This window comes from Balaenoptera musculus, chromosome 9, assembly GCF_009873245.2.
Source record: "Balaenoptera musculus isolate JJ_BM4_2016_0621 chromosome 9, mBalMus1.pri.v3, whole genome shotgun sequence".
Lineage (NCBI taxonomy): Eukaryota > Metazoa > Chordata > Mammalia > Artiodactyla > Balaenopteridae > Balaenoptera > Balaenoptera musculus.
The window spans coordinates 32,979,189-33,002,238 of record NC_045793.1 but is presented as its reverse complement, the minus strand read 5'-3'; the positions used below and the strand labels follow the sequence as shown (position 1 = coordinate 33,002,238).

The 23,050-nt window shown below is 38.3% G+C and overlaps 1 protein-coding gene and 1 pseudogene across 2 annotated transcripts in view; one reads left to right on the top strand and one right to left on the bottom strand.

Annotated features, from left to right (window-relative positions):
• Positions 1-6,861: 6,861 nt before the first annotated feature.
• CTTNBP2 (cortactin binding protein 2) overlaps positions 6,862-23,050 on the bottom strand; it is a 156,184-nt gene continuing 139,995 nt past the window's right edge. The window contains exons 17-23 of one of the 2 annotated variants that reach the window (XM_036863327.1): positions 19,763-19,941; positions 17,281-17,480; positions 16,738-16,920; positions 13,586-13,649; positions 12,150-12,282; positions 11,017-11,118; positions 6,862-7,923 (exon numbers count right to left, since the gene is read on the bottom strand). In XM_036863327.1, coding sequence (XP_036719222.1) covers positions 7,723-7,923; positions 11,017-11,118; positions 12,150-12,282; positions 13,586-13,649; positions 16,738-16,920; positions 17,281-17,480; positions 19,763-19,941 — 1,062 coding nt within the window. In that variant the 3' untranslated portion in view covers positions 6,862-7,722. The remainder of the gene's footprint in view (positions 7,924-11,016; positions 11,119-12,149; positions 12,283-13,585; positions 13,650-16,737; positions 16,921-17,280; positions 17,481-19,762; positions 19,942-23,050) is intronic. The other variant, XM_036863328.1, reaches the window with a different exon arrangement.
• LOC118901359 lies at positions 21,458-21,555 on the top strand (annotated as a pseudogene).

The window sequence follows — 23,050 nt, the reverse complement described above, 5'->3', positions numbered from 1 at the left end:
CCCGCTCCGCCACCCGCAGTCTCCTCCCGTGAAGGGGCTTCCTAGTGTGTGGAAACCTTTCCTCCTTCACGGCTCCCTCCCACTGGTGCAGGTCCCGTCCCTATTCTTTTGTCTCTGTTTTTTCTTTTTCCTTTTGTCCTACCCAGGTACGTGGGGAGTTTCTTGACTTTTGAGAGGTCTGAGGTCTTCTGCCAGCGTTCAGTAGGTATTCTGTAGGAGTTGTTCCACATGTAGATGTATTTTTGATGTATTTGTGGGGAGGAAGGTGATCGCCACGTCTTACTCTTCTGGCATTTTGAAGCCCCTCTACATTCTATTTTTATATTCTTTCCCATTATGGTTTATCGTAGGATATTGAATATAGTTCTCTGCATTATACAGTAGGACCTTGTGGTTTATCATTCTATGTATAATAGCTTACATCTGCTAACCCCAACCTCCCATTCCATCCCTCCCCCAACCTCCTCCCTCTTGGCAACCACAAGTCTGTTCTCTCTGTCTGTGGGTCTGTTTATGTTTCGTAGATAGGTTCATTTGTGTCATATTTTAGATTCTACATATAAGTGATATCATATGGTATTTGTCTTTCTGTTTCTGACTTACTTCACTTAGTATGATAATCTCTAGGTCCATCCATGTTGCTGCAAATGGCATTATTTCATTCTTTTTTATGGCTGAGTAATATTCCATTGTATATATGTACCACATCTTCTTTATCCATTCATCTGTTGATGGACACTTACGTTGTTTCCATGTCTTGGCTATTGTGAGTAGTGCTGCTATGAACATGGGGGTGCATATATCTTTTTGAATTAGAGTTTTGTCTTGATATATGCCCAGGACTGGGATTGCTGGATCATATAGTATTTCTATTTTTAGTTTTCTGAGGAACTTCCATACTGTTTTCCATAGTGGCTGTACCAACTTAAATTCCCACCAACAGTGTAGGAGGGTTCCCTTTTCTCCACACCCTTTCCAGCATTTGTTATTTGTAGAGTTGTTAATGATGGCTATTCTGACCAGTGTAAGGTGGTACCTCATTGTAGTTTTGATCTGCATTTCTCTAATAATTAGCAATTTTGAGCATCTTTTCATGGGCCTGTTGGCCCTTTGTGTGTCTTCTTTGGAGAAATGTCTATTTAGGTCTTCTGCCCATTTTTCAATTGGGTTCTTTGTTTCTTTGTTGTTGTATGAGCTGTTTGTATATTTTGGAAATTAATCCCTTGTCAGTCACATCATTTGCAAATATTTTCTCCCATTCTGTAGGTTTTCTTTTCATTTTGTTTATGGGTTCCTTTACTGTGCAAAGCTTGTAAGTTTTGATTAGGTCTCATTTGTTTATTTTTGCTTTTATTTCTATTGTTTTGGGAGACTGGCCTAAGAAAACACTGGTATGATTTACATCAGAGAATGTTTTGCCTATGCTTTCTTCTAGGAGTTTTATGGCGTCATGTCTTATGTTTAGGTCTTTAAGCCATTTTGAATTTATTTTTATGTATGGTGTGAGGGTGTGTTCTAATATCATTGATTTATATGTGGCTGTCCAACTTTCCCAACACCACTTGCTGAAGAGACTTTCTTTTTCCCATTGTATATTCTTGCCCCCATTGTTGAAGATTAATTGTCCATAGGTGTGTGGGTTTATTTCTGGGCTTTCTATTCTGTTCTATTGGTCCATATATCTGTTTTTGTGCCAGTACCATGCTGTTTTGATTACTGTAGCTTTGTGATATTGTCTGAAGTCTAAGAGGGTTATGCCTCCTGCTTTGTTCTTTTTCTTCAGGATTGCTTTGGCAATTCTGAGTCTTTTATGGTTCCATATAGATTTTAGGATTATTTGTTCTATTTCATTGAAAAATGTCATGGGTAATTTGACAGAGATCACATTAAATCTGTAGATTGCTTTGGGTAATATGGCCATTTCAACAATATTAATTCTTCCAATCCAAGAGCATGGGATAGCTTTCCATTTCTTTGAATCATCTTCAATTTCCTTTATTAATGTTTTATAGTTCTTAGTGTTTAAGTTTTTCACCTCCTTGGTCAGGTTTATTCCTAAGTATTTCATTTTGGGTGGGTGCAATTTTAAAAGGTATTATTCTTTTACATTCCCTTTCTGATATTTCATTGTTAGTGTAAAGAAATGCTTTTGTATGTTAATCTTGTATCCTGCTACCTTGCTGAATTCATTGATCCATTCTAGTAGTTTTTTTGTGGAATCTTTAGGGTTTTCTATATATAGTATCATATCATCTGCATATAATGACAATTTTACTTCTTCCCTTCCGACTTGGATACCTTTTCTTTCTTTTTCTTGTCTGATTGTTGTGGCTAGGACTTCCAATACTATGTTGAATAGAAGAGGTGAGAGTGGGCATCCTTGTCTTGTTCCAGATTTTAGCAGGAAGGCTTTCACCTTGGAGTATTATATTGGCTGTGGGTTTGTCATTGATAGCTTTTATTATGTTGAGATGTGTTCCCTCTATACCCATTTTGATAAGAGTTTTTTTTATCATGAATGGATGTTGAATTTTGTCAAATGCATTTTCTGCATCTGTTGAGCTGATCATGTGTTTTGTTGTTGTTGTTGTTGTTGTCCTGGGTCTTAGTTGCGGCACGTGGGCTCCTTAGTTGCAGCTAGCTGGCTCCTTAGTTGTGGCATGTATGTGGGATCTAGTTCCCTGACCAGGGATCAAACCCGGGCCTCCTGCATTGGGAGCACAGAGTCTTAACCACTGTGCCACCTGGGAAGTCAAGATCATGTGGTTTTTGTCTTTTCTTTTGTTGATATGGTGTATCACATTGATGGATTTGTGTATGTATTACCATCCTTGTGAACTTGGGATGAATTCCACTTGGTCGTGGTGTATGATCTATTTTATGTGTTGTTGGATTCAGTTTGCTAATATTTTGTTGAGAATTTTTGCATGTATATTCATCAAAGATATTGGCCTGTGATTTTCCTTTTTAGTAGTGTCATCATCTAGTTTTGGTATCAGGGTGATGGTGGCTTCATAGAATGTCTTTGGGAGTGTTCCTCTTCGATCTCTTGGAAGAATTTGAGAAGCATCGGTATAAGTTCTTCTTTGAATGTTTGGTAGAATTTGCCTGTGAAGCCATCTGCTCCTGGACTTTTGTTTGTAGGGAGTTTTTTGATTACATATTCTATTTCACTTCTAGTGATTGGTCTGTTCAAGTTGATAGGGGGTAAGCAGATGCAGAGGCTGATGCCAGGTTCTGGGGTTCTCGGTAGTGGTGGTGGCTCACGCACACCCCTGGAGCACACAGTGGGAGCAGAGGTGGCTTGTGACCTCTCCTGGAGTCTGCGAGAGTATTTTTATTTTTTGAGGAACCTCCATACTGTTTTCCATAGTGGCTGCACCAATTTACATTCCTACCAACAGTGCCTAAGGGTTCTCTTTTCTCCATATCCTTGCCAACACTTATCTCTTGTCTTTTTGATGATAGCTATTCTAACAGGCATAAGGTGATATCTCACTGTGGTTTTGATTTGCATTTTCCTTATGATTCGTGATGTTGAGCACCTTCTCATGGACCTATTGGTCCATCTGTATGTCTTCTTTGGAAAAATGTCTATTTAGATCCTCTGCCTGTTTTTAATTGGATTGTTTGGTTTTTTGCTGTTAAGTTGTATGAGTTTTTTAAAATATGTTTTGGGTATTATTCCCTTATCATATATATATGGTTTGCAAATGTTTTCTTCTATTTTATAGGTTGGGTTTTCCTTGTGTTGGTTTCCTTTCCAGTGCAGAAGGTTTTTGGTTTTTATGTTGTCCCCCTTGTTGATTTTTGCTTTTCTTGCCTTTACTTTTGGTGTGTTTTGCATGTAGCTGTCCGGTTTTCCCAACAGCATTTATTAGGGAGACTGTCCTTTCCTCATTGTATATTCTTGGCATCTTTATCAGAAATTGTCCATATATGCATGGGTTTATTTCTGGGCGCTCTATTCTATTCCATTGATCTGTGTCTGTTTCTATGCCAGCACTATACTATTTTGATTTGTTATAGCTAATATAGTTTGAAATCAGGAAGCATGACACTTCCAGCTTTGTTCTTTCTCAGACTGCTTTGTCTATTCGGGGTCTTTTGTGGTGCCATACACATTTTAGGATTGTGTGTTCTATTTCTGTGAAAAAAGCCATTGGAATTTTGATAGGAATTTCACTGAATCTGTAGGTTGCTTTGGGTACTAGGGACATTTTAACAGTATTAATTTTTCTAATTTGTAAGCACAGAATCTCTCTCCATTTATTTGTGTCTTCTTTAATTTCTCTCACCAATGCCTTACTTTTCAGTGTACAGGTCTTTTACCTCCTTGGTTAAGTTTATTCCTAGGTATTTTATTCTTTTTGATGAAATTGTAAATAGGATTGATTTCTTAATTTCTCTTTCTGACATATTCTTGATTTCCTCAAAATATAATCCAAGTAACTTTTTTTTTGATATGTTTAGCTGATGTCCTCCCTTATTAAGATATCAGAATGTGTAGGAACAACTATCAGGATTTCTGATTTTCCTATTGTACTTTTCCTTCTGGGAAAAGAAAAATCCTCTATTTTTTCTTCCAATGAAGACATTGATGCCCAGAGATATTACATGTTGTCTTAGCCTTGTGGCCAGAACCTGCAGCTCATGACTCTTGATAGTCAAGTGTTATCTTCACTATTAAAGACAGAATAGATATGGTGTGTAACTCATATCCTCTCTCCATATATTTCCATAGTCCTCTCTTTCAAATTAACAATGGCATCTTGGTCTACAAGTCAACTATTTATTCACAGTAAAAACCAAACTAAACTAACAGGATTATCTATTCACTAACTTACTCCTTTGACATCTGAGGGATGTTCTCTGAGAAAAATGTTACAAAAGGGGTCAGATAGAATTCAGAAAGTATCACATAACTTCATAGAGTAAGTTTTGAGTAATGGCTCATAGTTGTTAAGAACAGGTACCTAAATCAGGTGTTGGCTAGGTCAACTGAACTTAATTTGCATTAAGTATTTACTGCAAGAAAAAAATATTATGAAATTCTGTCTATCAAAATTGGCTTTTTTCATTATCAGATTTTATGACACATCTACTAGTTTTTCTTTTACATGAGCAACTGCAAAATGTGTTAGCTTGATGATGAGGTTCTCCTAAATAGACTAACATAAAAGGAAAATAAAATTTACTAATGTTTTATATTAATTTCCAATTTGCTATTTCTATCTGTTAGGTGTTTCATACAACTGTAGTAAAATCTGATGCTCATAATACAGCTGTTAGTAGTTGCTTGTGAATTGATTACAACTTGAAAAGATGTTGGATTGCCATAGAGTTCTGGGACATAATTTACTACTTTTTATGTATGAGGGAGGTAACTAGGAACACTATATTACCTCATTTTAATGCTCATGGATAACTTGTAGGGTTGTCATGTCCTATTTAACTATTGTGAAACCTGGGTCAAAGAGATCAGGTAACTTGTCTTAGGTCACACAGCTAGTAAATGTTAGTGCTTAATTCAGTCCCAAGGCTGTTTATCACCAAAGAACTTTTTACATCCAAAGCACCCCGACCCTCACCACTAGGTTCCATTATACAGTAGTGACTTTCAAAGACTTTTGGCCATGACCCACAGAGTTATGCTTTACATCACAATCCAGTGCCTACATCCGTATACCTACATAATAGAAATAAAATCTTCACAAATAGTTCATTTATTGACTGTAATACCATGATGTACTCTGACACTTTCTATTCTATCCTATTCTATTTTCAAAAAACTGGTAGTTGTGACACACTAAATTGATAAAATGACCAATTACTAGGTCTCTATCTGTGCTCCTGATCTAAATGCCTTCTTTAGACATCTTCCAGTCTGCCATCCAATTCTAAAAAGTATATGTGTTGATTTTACTAATGAATCAAAACTGTATGGATCAGTTACTAGAGGTCATCTTAATACTATATTCCAAATTTTGTTTTTCTCTTCTCTGGTCCTTGAATACACTAATGAGATCCTTATCTTCAGAAAAGCTGCTAATATAAAGCACAATGCCTTATCACTAAAAAATCAAATACGACACAATCTAAGAAGGTGTACGTAAGCAGGAGGAAACACATTAGAGCCACCTCAATCTAGGTATGTTGGTCTATGATATCAAGAGCATTGAGTTTTGTTCCCAAGATTAATGTCTTTCTGTGAAAACACTTGGGAGTATCAAAAATCACCAGGGTACCAAGAATTTGAGTCCAGCTAAAAGGCATTATTGTGTTCAAGTCTATTTCCTCCAGCCTCTCTCTCCTATCATCTACCCTCTGTCCCTTGCTCTAGTTCCATCTCCCTGTCCGTGAGGTCCACGCTGTACACCCAAGGATTGCAGAGATGAAGGCTGACAGGTACTGGAATTGATCTCTTCCCTGATCCTTCCTCTACTTCACCCCATGTGGCCTAATCTTCACCATACATTTTTTTAAAGATACTTGCAAAGTGTAATATAGTTTCAATGCACATGTGTATACTTTAATGTAAATAACCATTCTGGCCAAGAAAGGACTTTCAGTACTCTCAGATAAGCAAATGACTCTTGGTATATAATTATACCTTTTTTTTGTATGTATGAAAACATTTTTTTCAATGAGCACCTAATTCCTAGAGCTCCACTGAAATGTTTGTTTTATTTTAGTTTAAACCAACTAATACTTTCTAACAAGCGTGAGTCTTTCTCTGAATAGCTACTGAAATACCAACATGGAGGACCAGTTTTATAAATGTCCTTAAATTGAACACAAATATCTTTTGCATGGATAAACTACTAAGAGCAATAGATAGAAACTATGACAAAATTATTTCACTAATTCAATATTTTATTTGGTGTCAAGGCATATTAACTTTTTGAGTTATAAGTCATTTCATTAGTGAAACAAACCGTCTAGAAAATATTATCCATTGTGCCACTAGAATTGAAGAGGAGTTAAGTCTCATTTATTGAAGCATTTACATTTTTTTTTAATATCCACTTAGGTATAAAACTTTTGTTAAGAAAGATAACACTTTTTATTGCATTATATAATTTCATATTTTACAGGAGTCATAATGCAAACTCATAAGCATAAATATACATGATGCAACCATTAAAAGATTTAAAACTGGAAACTAGAATTTTAACAGGCAAAATACTTAATATGGCTTTTAAGAAAAGTAACTGTTGAGAAATGATTTGTTATTGCCCCATTCTAGTCATTTCTCATCAAGTGAACATAAAATTATGATCTCTTTAAAATGGTACCTGTTATCTAAGCCAATGCTGCACACATGTAGTATGCAATGATTCAGGGTTTCTTAAATACATATGTACATATATATAGATATACAGTACACAGACAGTTGTTTTAATACCCCTGAACATCTTGAGTAAAACTATTACGACTTTTCTATTATAAAACTACTTGAAAAGTGGGTATAACTTCTTGGTATTGCAGTTCAATCCTACAGAATTGAAAAAAAACCCAAAATGTTGATTATAAATACATTTTACAAAAAACTGAATAGTGGTCCCGCACTTTATATTGCAGTGAAAACATTTGATTCATTTAAAGGTATTTACATCTTGTTGTCCTTGGTTTCTGTGTGAAATATACAGAAGAAGAATGAGAATATTGCAGGCAGGCCTATTTGTTAGGTTTTTCTACTTGTTCATTGTTGTGTAAGTTTCAAATCTCTTCTTTTGAATTGTTTATTTCTATTTGCCTTGTATTACTGCTGCTGCTGCTTCTTTTGGTGTTCTGGGAACACTGGGTGACTTTACTTCTAGGAACAGGAAGAAAAGATTTAACTCTTGAAACACCCAACTCAGTCTTTGATTTACTGTTGCTGCATTCGGTCGCTTGATGGCTGCTAAGAGGACTGACCTCCTGTAAGAAGGGCAAACAAAATAGGTTGTCAATTTGACATCGTTCCCAACTTCTGTGATCAGTCCTAACTTCCTCCTCTCCGTCCCTGAACAAGCATGTAGGAGTTTCTCAAGTTCTCATGAAAAAACGAACAAAAGACAATGGAGGGGAGAAGCCAATGCTTAATGTCCTATAAACCCACTGGCTGATTTTCATTAGGTCCTTTGCAGTATCACAAAAGTGCTATATACAGGAGTCAGTGAATCAAGTGCCAGAATCTGGGGTCTCCTCACCAGCTGGGGTTGTATGAAGTCCTAGGCCTGAGGAAATCAAACTGGACTACTCCAACCATTTTTAAGCAGTTCTACAATTCAACTCTTTCACCTTGAGCATGTCACTTAATTTTTCTGCCTTTAGATCTAATTGGACTATTACTCAACACATATTTTGAATGTTTACAAGACAAGCACTGTTCTAGGTGCCTGGCTTACAGTAGAGAACGTAAAAGAGCACCATCCTTGCTCTGATGGAGCTTCTGTTGTGAATTAAAGTTCCTGCATAGCAATTCTCTATGACTAAGGAGCTCAAGATCTTCCGTTCTTGGAAACTGCATGCTCTTGTTTTTCTAGTGTTTCAGAACTCTTCTGATCACCTGGTCTAGGTGTCTCATTTTGCCCCCGAGGAACCAGAGTTGGATAGGTGAGAGTGATGATGCTGGGATAAGACCTTTTCCCTGATCTTGAGTTCACTTGGGTAGCCTCACTTCATATTTGGCAGGTGCAGAACTGAACTCAAGTGAGTATGAAGTGTGACAGGTGAAGAGGAAAGGGTTCCATGGGAAGAAGGAAGGGTGAAGATGGACATGGGGAGGTGTAGGGTATGGTGTTGAAATAGTAAATTACATGTAAAAATAAGTTATGTGAAGTTTAAGGACATATTTGGAAAGAAATGGGGTGGAAAATAAGGAGGATGAGAGATCAGAGGTATGTGTTGGAGAGTGGGTCTAAGCCCTGGCTGCACATGAGAATCACCAAGGAGCTTTTAAAAACCCCAACATCCAGGTTGTACCTTGGACCAATTACATCAGAACCTCTAGGGCATGTGGTCCAGGTACCGGGGATGGGAAAAAAAAAATCCTCAAGTGGATTTCATTATGCCACCAAAATGAGAACTGCTTTAGGGGGTTTAATCTGCATCTTAATGAGAAGAAAACATTTATTAGTATCTACTCTCCTGATGATTTAAATCTGTATTTATGTAAATATGGGGTTTTTTGTTTGTTTTAAGAAGGCTGGCTGACATGCTACCTGATTAATAGGCCCCTCTCTGGCCGCACAGGAGAAAGTGATTTCACAGACAGCTCTTACTTCTAAAGGGAATTACTTCCTGATAACAGAAGAGACTGGGCATCTAACCAAGAAATGCTCACTGCGTTTATCACGGTAGAAGAGGTATGAGCCCGTGACGCTCTCAGGAGGCTGGCAAATGCCAAATGAGTACACTTCACCCTCTGCTGGCAGGTTCTGAGAAGAACATCTAGCCACGGGGAACAGTCCTCACAATGCGTTCAGTGGGCAAAGCAATAGGGGGCAGCTGTCCTAATACCTGCATCAAACCGCACATTTAAACAACTCTATGGTTCTTTCTGAAGAGCCCAGAAAGTATAAAATGATCCATTTTTTAAAAAGGTCCCTTTTAAAACAAAGCTTAGCCTACTTTCAGTACTATTTTTCTGGACAGTACCTTATTGTAGCAACCCACTAGGGTCCTGTGACAGAGAAAAAGAGGTACAAAACTGTCCTCATTAGCCATAGTACAATAGCTGCCAGTCGTCACTACCGGTCAACCTTTTTGTAGTGGACAAAGAGTGGCTCATCGCACCGCTTCCCACTGATTGCTGCGCGAGGGGTCCTGGAGGCCCAAGATAGGTGTTCTGAACCACAGCTCCTGAACAAATATTTTCCAGCCAGAATTCTCCGCAGGGACCCCAGGTCACCTCCTTAGTCATCCTCCCTTACCTGCTCTCCAAACTATGCTTTTGCTGTGCTTCTAAACTGTTCCCAATTGGGGAAAAAAAAGCAAATACTATACCGAGTAAGCCAGACAGGTCATGCTCTTCTTCACAGATCATCATGTTATATATTTTTTATACAAGAACTCAGCCTTGTTAATATTCCCCCCAACACACACAGCTTCGCGCGTAACTAATCAGGACTGACACCTAACGAAGCCGTGAGAGAGCAGGGCAGGGGAGCCCAGGGCTGTCCGGTGATCAGAGGAGGGTTAATAATGTAACAGTCTCACCACGCTGACTTTATAATTCTGCTTTCTGCACTGCCCCCCAACAGGTTTGTGTCAGCTGCCATGCGAGGGGATGAGAACAGGATGTGAACCACAATCGACATGGCTTGGTGAGCAAACCACACGTTGCTAAATGCCTCTTACAAAATATGCATCCTCCTAAAATCACTACGGGATGAGAAGTAGTGTTATTGTTTCTGTTCACCCAGGAGTACCATGCTGGGCCATCTCAACTCTTGGCATTTATTAACCAATCGTAGAAGTTACTTCAAGAGGTTAAGGAACTCTATTGGAATCCTGGCTCTTCTATTTGACATTCTGATTTGTTTTTAAAGGAAAGTCTCTCACTGAAACATGCATGATACGGCAAGTTAAAGTAAACCAGGATGAGATTTTTTTTGTGTGTAGATCTTTGTTATCACTCAGCACTTTGCTAAAATTAACTCCAATTTTCCAAAATAGTGCTCAAATGAAATTCAATATCCCATTTTAAAATACAGGAAAGAAGACAGAAAGTTACATTAGTTCTAGTTTCGGCATAAACAAATGGACAAGACACCCAAAATTTTGGAATCAAGTTTTTAGGCATCAAATAGAAGGAAAAAGAATGCTTTTCTATGTGATTCTTTCAAGCTATTATCCAAACAATAATTTTTCTAACCTTGATTACCTAGTGAACACTTTTGCCTTTATCCTATTTATTTCCCAACTATGGTTTAAAAGTAACTTTGTGATGCACATTGAAAGATTTGTGAAGTCAAATTCCACAACAATCCTTCTTTGTCCCATTTAGGAGGGAAAGGGGACACTTACCTTTTGTGACACTGGCATTCTTGGATTATTAACAGTTGCTGAAAATGCAGGGTTGTTTCCTGAACGATCAAACCTCCCTAAATCATCCCCGGAATCAGCAATCTGGAAAATACACAGTTTATCAAGTCACTGTGGAAAACCCACAACAGAAGTGTGATCCTTCTCTTACTGTCAGAAGCTCTACAGAACAGACCTTCAAGTCCTATAATGTTCATATAAAGACTTGAAGTCTTTATAAAGACTTGAAGTCTTCATGTGAAACTAACGGCAAATGCATGAGAAATAGCCTCTAAGGAAAAAGTCTTTTAAAGTCAGAAGACAACCAAATGAGCCCTATTAAAAAAAAATCACTTGGCACAAAATGAAAGGATATAAAATTTGCAAGATTTTTCATTGTTACCTTATTTTTCCAGAGGTAAAGTATTTCGACTCATTTCCAGCGACATTAAATAAGCTAGTCAGTCAGTTCTACTTTGTCCAGAGATTATGACTGTCTAAATACAATAGGTGAGTCTTTGGGTGGAAGCTGCACAAGTTATAACTACCTTCTTATGCTCCCTTTCAAGTAAAAGGCATTTATCAAGGAAGTTTGGTCAAATTTGCTGCAGATATCAGGGTGCCAAAACAGGCTGAACTTGATGCTGTTAATGCTTCGAGATTTTGGGTCACTGATTTCCGTATTTGGATCTCAAATTTCACAGCTTGAAGACTCTGACTAAACAAATTACACAGGCCACTTATTTTTTTTATTTGTAAGGAAAGTTGCCGTTCTATCCAGAACACAAGGCTGCTGTAATGCTCTCTTACTGATCGGTGACTTATGGGCCAAAGTTAGGAATACAAAAAGGAAAAGGATGTATTGGTGTAATTTGTGGTAACGCAATTAACATATGCAATTTTCACTTCAGGTTTTTTCAGAGAAGCTATGCTAAATAGAGCTCCCTTATTGTAGAAGGGGTATTTTGGGAGAAAGGGCTTTTCTAAGCAAGGTAAGGGATGTTCTGATTTGGAGCATTAACATGCTATTTGATAAGGAATTTCTGTCTGGGAGTGAGAGTTACGATGTGGCTCTAAGAAGTCTCTCAGCTGCTGGGTGGAACCATTCAATGTCCTCCCCCAAGCGTCCTGCTTACCTTGCTTATATCAGATTCAGATTTGCTGGAGCACATGCTCTGAAGTTCCTTGACAAGGTCCGCTTCATCATCCGAACCCAGAGAGAGTCTTTGATCCAAATTCAATGTCAATGATAGATCATTCTCTAGAGACCTAAAAAGTTTTTAACATCCTTTAAAGGCATCCATCAATGTCACTTATGCAACAACCCACTCCCACTGGATTTTGAAAACTCCCACTTAAAATTCTCAATAGGGTAAAATTTTATTACACAAAGAAATCTACTTTCACTTAAAACATTTCCCTCTTCTTCTCTGTCTCCAAAGATAAAGCTAAGACACTGTGTGCAGGGGGCAGTGTGATAATGGAGTAAATATGAATTTACCACATATTAGCAATATGACCACAGGTCAGGTTTTCTTTTTGTCCTCAACACCTCACTCAGTTCCTGGGTTCCCTTCTCTCTAACAAATTCCTTATACCTACAACATAGAGTTATTACAAATATTATATAGGCTGTTGAATACAACAGATCTAACAGTGGACCTGGCAGAAACAAGCATGTGATGCAGATTCAGTGACCCCCCCCCCCTCACCCCCTTCTGTAATTCTGTGAACCAGGGCACAGGGTCCTAAATGTTACCTGCCAAGTGATTGAGCACACAATTTACTGGGCTACACTGGGGACCTATTTACAAACTACCAAGCATTTTTATTCTATGATAAATAATTCCTTATTTCAGCTTACAAGTTTGGAGGTATAATCAACAATTCCCTAGGAGCAAAATAAGAAAAAAATAAGTCATGCTATGTTTCTGTAAATCTATCATTAAAAAAAAAAACAGTTAGTTATCTAAAAGTCTGTTTAAAAGTTCACAAGGGCTTCCCTGGTGGCGCAGTGGTTGAGAGTCTGCCTGCCAATGCAGGGGACGCGGGTTCGAGCCCTGGTCTGGGAGGATCCCGCGTGCCGCGGAGCGGCTGGGCTCGTGAGCCACAATTGCTGAGCCTGCGCGTCTGGAGCCTGTGCTTCGCAACGGGAGAGGCTGCGATGGTGGGAGGCCCGCGCACCGTGATGGGGAGTGGCCCCCGCTTGCCGCAGCTAGGGAAAGCCCTCGCACAGAAACGAAGACCCAACACAGCCATAAATAAATAAATTAAACCTTATAAAAAAAAGTTCACAAATGCAGGATTTTACCATATCTTTGTCAACTGCATTAATAATAACTATCAAATTTGATACAAAATGAAGCCAATGATATTTCTAACCTTTTAACAAACTAAAAGCAAAATAGGCTTTCTGTTAACTTTTTTTAAAATTCATTCATTAGATTTCAGTTTAATACTAGCATTTGAATTACCTCTTGCTTTTTAAAAAATTAACAGTGTAATAGTTGCACAGACTCATAATGAGAATGTGTATTGTTTGTTATGAGTTAAATCTACAAGGCAAACTTACTTTTGTTTTGACAGAGAAGCATTCCTGTTACAATTCAGCTGTAATATAGTCTTATTTTTCATACCTGTTTAAAGAAAAAAAAATGTAATCATTTCAACAGAATGTCCCTGTGCATCTTGAACTCTGTATTTAAAAGAAACAAACAGACTATGGACTCTGCTGTATTTTCATATTGTTTTTGGATTAAATCCATCTCTTGAGGTCCTGTGGAAGGTCAGGGAATGACCAACAACCTCATGTATTGATATATTTATGACTAAAGACAGTACAACTCACACCACCTGAGGCTCAATTCAGGAATCTTCAGCTCTGCTTTCATCAATGGACCCTATTCTAACCAGTCAAGTCCCCACATCCTTAGGTCTTTGTTCTCAAAGTACCTAAAAAGGGGTTAATACATGCCTTTTGATGATGGTAATTTCCCTTTCTCTCCCTTTGTTTGCCTTCCAACGTTACTGACTATGTAGATCTGGAGCAGTTTTTGATGTCTGGGCCCCATGATATATTACAGTGCGGGTGGCCTTAGTCGTGTAGAAATTTAACTTTTAATTGCTTTGCGTTTTGCAGAAAACAAAATAGGAACAGTATACAAAAAGTCACAGCATTAAAACAAATACTGCATATCACAGCAATGTTCTTCAAACTGCATATTTCAACCCATTTAAAAAAAACAGAATAGGAAATATCAGATTGTACAGGTTGAAGTAAATATATAAATTTGTATCAGTTATAGATACATGCAAATGCATAGGTTTTTTTGTGTGTACTGGTCAGGCTTTGAGAAACACTAAACCATTTTAGACTCAAAATGTCTGTTTCTATAATACCCACTCTAAATTTTATAAGTTCATTAACACAGTTGCTTCTGAGGGAATTCTAAAATTGTACGAATGGTGCTAGCACAGATTAATCTCTAAAGAATGATTTTGAAAAATAAGTCGAATTTGATATATCCTGATTAAAAGCAGATCATCAAAGAATCTCTGTATGTTTCCTCATCCATACTTTCATCATTATTGTTAGAAAGCAATGACTAGTAGGTTTCCCCTAATTACCATGTAAGTGCACAGCCTTGGGCCCTGCTCTCCGGAAGCCTGTGACCAACCCCTCAGTCTTGGTTTAGGTCAGGAAAGAAAAAGGCTGTGTCTTTATTAAATTTTATGAGTTTCCATAGTGGTCTGAATGGAATGCAAAAGGGTTCTATTTTTTTTTTTTTAAACCAATGATGTCAAAAAATCAAAAATCAACCCAAACATTGTTGTAATAATTTTTATATCAAATGTAATTATCAGAAAAAGTTACTATTATAAAAAAAATTAAAAACTAGAGGCATGTCCACCTTTGGTCCTTAACCAATCAGTGGTTCATGCACCTAAACACTGCCCAATGCATTTTATAAATCTCTGCATTGAAGTCAGTGTAAACTATGGTTGCACACAATTTTATTCATCTAAGTTTTCATGTTTCAAAGAATATTTGATATATCCAATAGTTGTACAACTAATAATTATTTAAATGAATTTAAAATAATTTATAACTCAATTTTGCATGATACAGTCTGCATATTATTTCCATAATATTGTTTTAAGTTCATATTCACTTTATGGATTTTGTTTGTCAACACTAAGTATTGATATATATTGACAATGCCTTATTGTTCAGGAAAGCAGCTGGTCCTGAACCCTATAGGAATTCTAATGAACTTGGAAATGATACAGTGAAGAGCCTGCATGGGTGCCCTTCTTTGAGTGCCACGGATTATTATGAGTGGCACAGACTGAAGAAAACAGCATTGGACTCGCAAGGAACGAAAACATGGACTGCAGAACCCCCTGTTTGTAGAAGTGATTTGGAGCAGGTAACCAAGGGTTTCTGAGCCTCAGTTTTGCTCTCTGTAAATAGAAATGATAATCCTCATCGTAGAGCTCTTTTGGATACTCTCAAGGGATAAACAGGTAAAAGGTATAATCCTTGTTACAGAAAGTCATCTGAGGGAGGCTCTTTGCTCTACTGGGGGGGCTAGAGTCTCATGATTTTATTCCCTGAATCGAACACTCTAACTTTAGGAAGTAAGGGCAAGCCTTTGGGATCAGAATGTATCCTATTATAAATACATAAAACTTATATTTACAATGAGAGTTTATATTTTTTTTCAGCGACTGTCCATTCAGTCATTTAAAAAAGTGCTCACAATTTATTATCACATACTTGGGGTAATTATAAAACTCTGGCATGTACTGATATGGTTAAAACCATATTAAATTTTTAAAAAAATCAATACAAGCTTCAATATAAAAATATAGTAACAAAAGCAACTTTTTCTGTTTTAAGAAAGATAAGATTTTAGGCATCATATTCTTTTACTTAGCAACCCCACTGCTGTCAACTTGCCATAAAATTACATAAAACAGAACATTTTGGGGTGCAAGGGGGCTCTTGAAGACCTAAATTACACGTAACAGAAATCCACAATGCATGTGAGGTTGGAACATCTTTTCAAATATGACTGCCTTTAGGGAGGACATTTAAAATTTGTACAATTGATTATGCTATTATCAAAGCCAAAAGGAAGAGGTCTAATAATTTATTAGAATGTAAACTTTATGAGGGGAGGTATTTTTATCTCCTGTTTTCACTGCTGTATTTCCAGTGCTTAGAATAAAACTTGGTACACAGTACATCCCATGTATGAAAAAAACGTGTAAAGCTGACTCACTTGTAAAGACCTTAAACTGGTATCAAATATGCCTATAATCAAATACGTCTATAACACATACTTCTAAAAATTTAAGGTTGGCTTAGGAATGCATGTTGGCATATTTCTTTCCTTTTATGTGTCAATTTGTATTACATAAATATAATTGTGTGCATCCCAAGAAAATCAAATTAATAAAAAGCAGATGACCATTAACATGGTAAAGATTAAATTTAATTTCAGAATTCTAGTATGAAAGATTATTTTTTCAGGTAGGGGGCTCTCAAATATTTTTGGAGTGTAACTACCACGTGTTTTATTCCATGAAAATATGCATCTGAAATACTCAGAATTTTGCTTTGTTGAATGCAGAGTGATAAAAATAAAGCATGTTTGCATTCAGAAGCCACCTCATGGGTGCCCACATACGTGTGGGTGACATGCCTGCCCGCCTTACCTTCCTCACTCAGGTCCGGCTTGTTCCAGGTGGGTGAAGAGAACCGGCCAGACTTCTTGCGAGGACTGGTGCTCACCTTTCTCCAGGCACCACTCTCTTTCTTCTTGCTGCAACTGTTGTAACTTGAAACTATGGATAAAGGGAAACTTCCTCCTTTGAAATCAGCTGTGTGCTGGTCTAGCTCTGAAATAACATAAACCATGTTCTGTCAAAAGGACAGAAGCAATAATGCAGTTTCACAGAGTCAAGCAAAATCCAACATTGCCAATACTTAAAGAAATAGCCTCTTCAAAATCACAGGCTTGTAATACCCAAGCAGGCGTTTTGTCAACCAGCAAACTTTACTTTGAAGTCTGGTATTTAAACATGAGCCAGTAATGAAAAAAGAGAGAGTTCCAAAGCTGTGTTGTGCAACATCCATTACATGGAGATAACTAACTTCTCTCATTACAAAGAGAGAAAATAGAGCGCCCTAAAAACAAATCCAAGCAAGCATTGCATAAGAGTGTGAATGTCCTCTCCTCCCAGCAGGAACCCACATACCTGCTCTCTGGAGGGGACAGCCATGCAGAACAGCTTTATTAAGCAAGATGCTGAGAGCAGCTCTAACCACAGCCTGCTGCCCCTGGCTGGGGTTTTTAGTTGTTTGCCCAAGGCTGGGTTGTCTTTTCACAGAGGCTCTTGACAATATTGCTTCTTGAACTCTGGGTGCAATGACAGCATTCCACAGCTTAGACATCCACCTTCCGAGAGAGGGGTGGGTTTCACAGTTAGGACCAAGCCTCTCAGGAATCACACACAACTCTACGGGGAACAGGTTGGAAGACTGTGAAACAAAACCTAAGCGTTTCTATGGACAGGCTACCTTTCCCAGGTCATTTTGGAATACGTGAAATTATCCAACACCAAAGTAGTTTGAATTTGCCTTAAAAATACAATGCATTTCAAATGAAACTGCTAACATGTCCCTCACCTTTTTTCTTTATAAGATCCTGGAGAGCTGGAGTGTTGAATAAATGAATGCACAAATAAAATTAAATATATGGAAAGGGAAAAAATACATGGAAAACTTTATAGACTAAAGAAGTCTGGAAAAAGATTTCCTGAAAGTCTGTGTCTAAACAGCTTAAACTTATTTGCCATTTTCCTTAATAAGACGCATATACTGTATTTTAGTATTTCTGCAATTGGGATACATTTTATGATCCCTGGCATATTAAATCTGCCTGCCCCAAGGCAGGGGCTCAGCGTCTACACGTGGTGGGTTAGCCCTGTGGAGAGGGGATGGGATCAACCAGCCACGGCCTCAGGTGGATTCTTTGCATTAATAGCTGTAGCTGCTGTGGGACTTCAGCCCAAATGTGGAGCACTCAGTGCCAATCAAAATTCCTTCAAAAAAGATTATACTTGTTGCAGCATTAAAAAACAGTTAATACAGTTAAAGGCTGTAGACAAAACTCCATCTCCCAGAATAGGAAAGTTTTCAAAGTTATTAGATACTGACATAAGCCTTTCAAGACCGTTAAAACTATTTACTCAGTATCAAGCATCTACTGTCAGCTGCTTTGTTAATGTCTAGTGACACGTAATTCAGGAAAAAAAAGTACACAGTTACTCCTAAAGGTGCTGAAGGGGTAAAGATGATATAAGCTTTGGCTAAAACAATATATAATTAAAAAGAAAAAGGCAGTTCCTTAATATGGCTGTTGGGAGATAACTCTCCATGGCACTTCTGTAGCTCTTGTGTCAGCTGTTGCTCTGGATGATCTTTTCAAGGCTGCTTTAGTATCATAAACCGACTTGGAAAAACAGAGACAGCGTCTCCTTCTGGAGCAGAGGGCAGATTTGTTTCCTGACGATAATGAAAGTTATATTTCCTTCCTGGGCAAAGGGTGGGCAGATTTGCCAGCATCCCCGTTAAAAAACTGGGTGATTCCCAAGCTCACAGTTCCACAGCTTTGATGCAAGGCCAGCATCCACCTGGGCCACTATGCATCACCCCGTAGGACCTGAGGAGGTGGGGAAACCAATGCAAATATGAAGCCTAGGCTGTGGCTGTGCTCTGAGTGATGAAGTGCTGGGTCAGAGGCCACATCCTGAATGTGGCAGGCTAACTTGTCAGCTTGCAGATAAGGTAAAAATCTCAGAGCCTCTAGCTCTTGACAATGACCATGCAGCAGACAGGAAAGGCCAAAACTGGTTCCTAAGAATCTTGAGGCTCTGGATGTTAAAAAAAGAAAAAAAAAAAAAAAGGCTTACATTTACTCATGAAACTGATAAAGGGGTAATTATATGAATAAATGTTTCTGCTTTTTAACAAGAAATTGCTATATACTTTTTAATATAGCACTTCTTGTGTTCCCTCAATTAACTGTTATTAAATTGATAGTTTGTCTTACAATAGAGAAGGCATATTATCTGCATACCCTGCTTTTCAAAATAGATTTCTGTCCAGGATGCCAGAAAGTACAGAATCAAATCTAACAGCGAATCACAGAACCCTTACTAAGTAAGCTGGATGGTGACAAATTTTTTCCTCCTTTCAGTTTCCTTCTAATTTTCTATTTCATTAACCTTACTGTATATACGTCTGTTTTCATAAGCTGCTCTAAAACACAGTAAGTACATAAGTCTCATTAATAAAAGGAAGCTTTTCAATTCATCAACAGAATGTAAGTGGGGTTTTTGGGGGGTGGGGTGGGGGGATGGTTACAGGATACTTGACCTAATGTCTCATGTGGGCCTTCCCCAGGAGACACTGCCCAGCAAGTCGCACATGAGTCTGATGAAAGTTTTGCAAACAGAGGGAAATTGGGATCTATCTAGTCTTAGCAAAAATAGTTTCCTTAGGAAGTACCCACCACACGAGTCATGGTCGTCCTCTGACAGGAGCACAGGGCACTGGCTTTCCATGTTCATCACAAGAGGTGGCACAAGGTGGCCCCTTCAGCTTTCGCACCCCCAAACATTCCCAATCAGCCAGGGCTCTACTTTAAATAGGCAAAGAAGGATCAATGACACTTACTTCACTGTCGCTTGGGCGTGCCCTGGGATTACAGGACAAGACAGGAAATACTTTGGCCCAAGAAGTGCTTCCGGTGTGCCCAAGCGGGCCAGGCACGAGTTGAGCTGGCGCCAGACAGCCAGGGCCCAGTCGACCGTCTTGCACACGGGGTCGCAGGGAGAGGGCACCTGACCCCTGAACTAGAGACAGGGAGGGGGAAGACGGGGGCTTGGTTTACAACGGTGCTTCTTGTCCTTTTGTTTCGAACACTCCAAAACTAAAAATATAAAAATTCAAACTGTAGAACAAAACTCTAGCCAAATCTGATTTTACCTTCACTTGGGGTGGCTGGAAGAGGGCTAGGTAATAACATACTCTCTGACGTGTGTTAGCACGAGATACAGATCTGTAGCTTATTACATGCAATGAAAGGATTCAGACACGATAGCACAGTAAGACACCTTGGATGAGGTGTCTTACTTGGATGAATTCTTAAACATCAATTCGGGAAGAAATCATTTTTCACATGTGTATAGAATTCCTCACAAGGTCTTGCAAATAGTAGGTGTTCAAAAAAGGATTCTGAATAAATGAAATTAAAATTACATTAAATATTTTAATATCTTGGGTAAGTTATAAGATGGCATACCTGGATCTGTGGCATGTTCATCTTGTATTACTTCTAATTTCCCTAGAAGGAAGGCTCAGATAAAATGCTAACTTCATCAAAATGCTCTGACAGCATATAGAAGTATGTTTTCAAATTTTAAAATGTGCAAATTTTAAGTAATACTGTATAACATACAGTTGAATGGGAGTATTATATCTTATAGTTGGATAGTTGAATTATATCTTATAAAAGGTCGCTTTTTGGTAGTACAGAGGGGTCACAAAAGGACAAAGATTTATTTACTATGAGGAGAAACCTCTCAAATATTTAGAAGTCAGATACAGCAATTGACTGTATTTTATAAAAAAGCAGATTCACATAAATCTCTACTTTACCAAGGAATTACGATATTAAGACTGAGGATAATACATGAATGTTTTTATGTCCTACATGAGGGGAGAGAATTTGGCCTAGAAAAAATGAAAGAGTGGTTCAGTGATTCTAGCAGCTCCGTTAAAGTAACATCACTGTGTTACATGAGGCTTTGGGATCTGTTATCATAGTTTCCCTTTTCATCAAAAGAGGAACAATCATATTTCTCCCACTTTCTCTGATCCTCTTCCAGCGAGAATGAGATCATGTGCTACAATTAATAGCTGAATATTAATTTCCTACTAAAGAAAGTATAATTATTTTTTATTAAATACTAGAAGCCTGGTATTGTCCAAAAAAGGTCTGCTTACTTATATCCCTGTAAGGAGCTGGAAGAAGAAATTTTGATCACGTTGCCAGTGTGCTTCTAAGCGCCCCCAAATATTTGGTTCCATCCTGCAGTTACAAGATTTCTGGCGTTTTGCAGGAGTCATTCATTCCCATTGTACCCCTAACCCCAGGAATCCGTTTTATTAACCTACTTGAAGTGATTCCTGATAAATGAAAGGCATTACCTCCCCTCCCCTTTCTGTTCTTCACAGCACACCCCACTTGCCCATTCACAAACACAATGGAGGAAAGTGTAGAGCCTGAAGCTTGGAACTTTCCTTTCAAAATAAGTAAAATCAATCCTTTTCAAACTATGTTTACCAGAGAGCCAGAGGAGGGAAAAGGAGGTACACCTTACCAGGTAAGATGTACCTTTCAAGGAAAATTAGCATGGCCCCTGTGCAAGAAAGACACGCAAATTCGTGAAGCGTTCCATGTTTTTCTCTTGGGTAAACCAGGGATTTTGATGTGTCAGTGTAGGTTCCTCCTTGATAAGAAAAGGCACCGTTCTGGTGATAATGGAGGAGACTGTGCACGTGTGGGGAGCAAGAGGTAGATGGGAAATCTCTGTACCCTCCTTTCAATTTTATTGTAAACCTAAAACTGCTCTAAAAATAATGAAGTCTTTAAGATAAAAAACTGGTATCTTTTGCAGTTATTTAGGTGAATTTTTTGGCAATAAGATTTAAATATTAATAGTGATGAAGTTAATGGAAGTATCAATAATCTGAAAAGCTGTATACCTATGACTGTCTTTGCCTCACCTTTCTTCCTACTGGTTGAGGTCATATAATAGACGTGCTTTGGTCAAAAGAATATATTTACGACCAGGCAACTGACTTTAGCAGAGCTTGGGACAGAGGATTTCTGATTCAGTTAGGAATTTCAGATACTAATGCAAATCACCACTAGCAGGCACTGTTCACTGAATTACCAAAGGCATTCCCATCCCACACTTCTCCCTCCACCCGCCTCCCATGGCCCCAACTCCACAAATGCGTGTACGTTCACACACTCTAACATAACAGACACTGAATTTTGTTCAGGAACTTGGTGGAGAGCTTTGGCCTTGGGAAGGTAATTCTAGCCAAGGTCTCTGGCGGAGAGGTGTGCATGAAACCAGTCTGGTTAATGAACCATTAAGGGGAAATCTTCTTTCTGGGAGTTTCAGAAAAAGATTCTTTCCCCCTGATAAGGAGGAGACAAAGGAAGCCGAAGTTCCCTCTCTGCACAGCATCCTGCTTCCTGCCTATGAACAAGTTTGTGTGAGGGCGTGACGCCCAAAGTCCTGCAATCCTGAAGGGAGGTCAAGAGACTCACCCAGACCTGGGACCTGACGTCACAAAGGTGTGAATGGACACCATCAACACCTACTGCAAGGCATCTGGTTATACAAGGGAAAAAAGCCTTTTTGTGTGTGTGTGAAGCAGCTAGCAGTGGGGTGTTGTGTTACCTACAGCTTAAAATCCTGTGCTGATACAATGAAGATCCTGTCCTCCAAGTGTGGCCCAACTGTGCAGGATTAAATGATAAAATCTTGCTAAATCGAGCTCTTTTATTTCAAGTCCACCCAGACACTCAGCTACTGGCCCAATTTATGAATATTAAATAGTGATATACTCCAGTTGGTCAGCACTGAATTAATTTTGTTATCTTGATAGAATACAGAATATTTTATTATTCTGAAAAATCACCAGAAGTGATTATTATTCTTGAAAATCTGTCAACAGATAGAGATTTCTAATTTTTTCCATGTGACTTTTTAATAGCGCACTGTAACAAATATTAAAACTGGCTTGAGTGATGGATAATGAAGGCTCCAAGGAAGCAGTAGCTTTTCCTTAAGAAGAGTGATTTTCTAATCTTGTTTCCCACAGCATTTAGAATTTGGAGAGACTCCTCGAGAATAGTTCATAAAAAAAGTAAAACCTATTTGC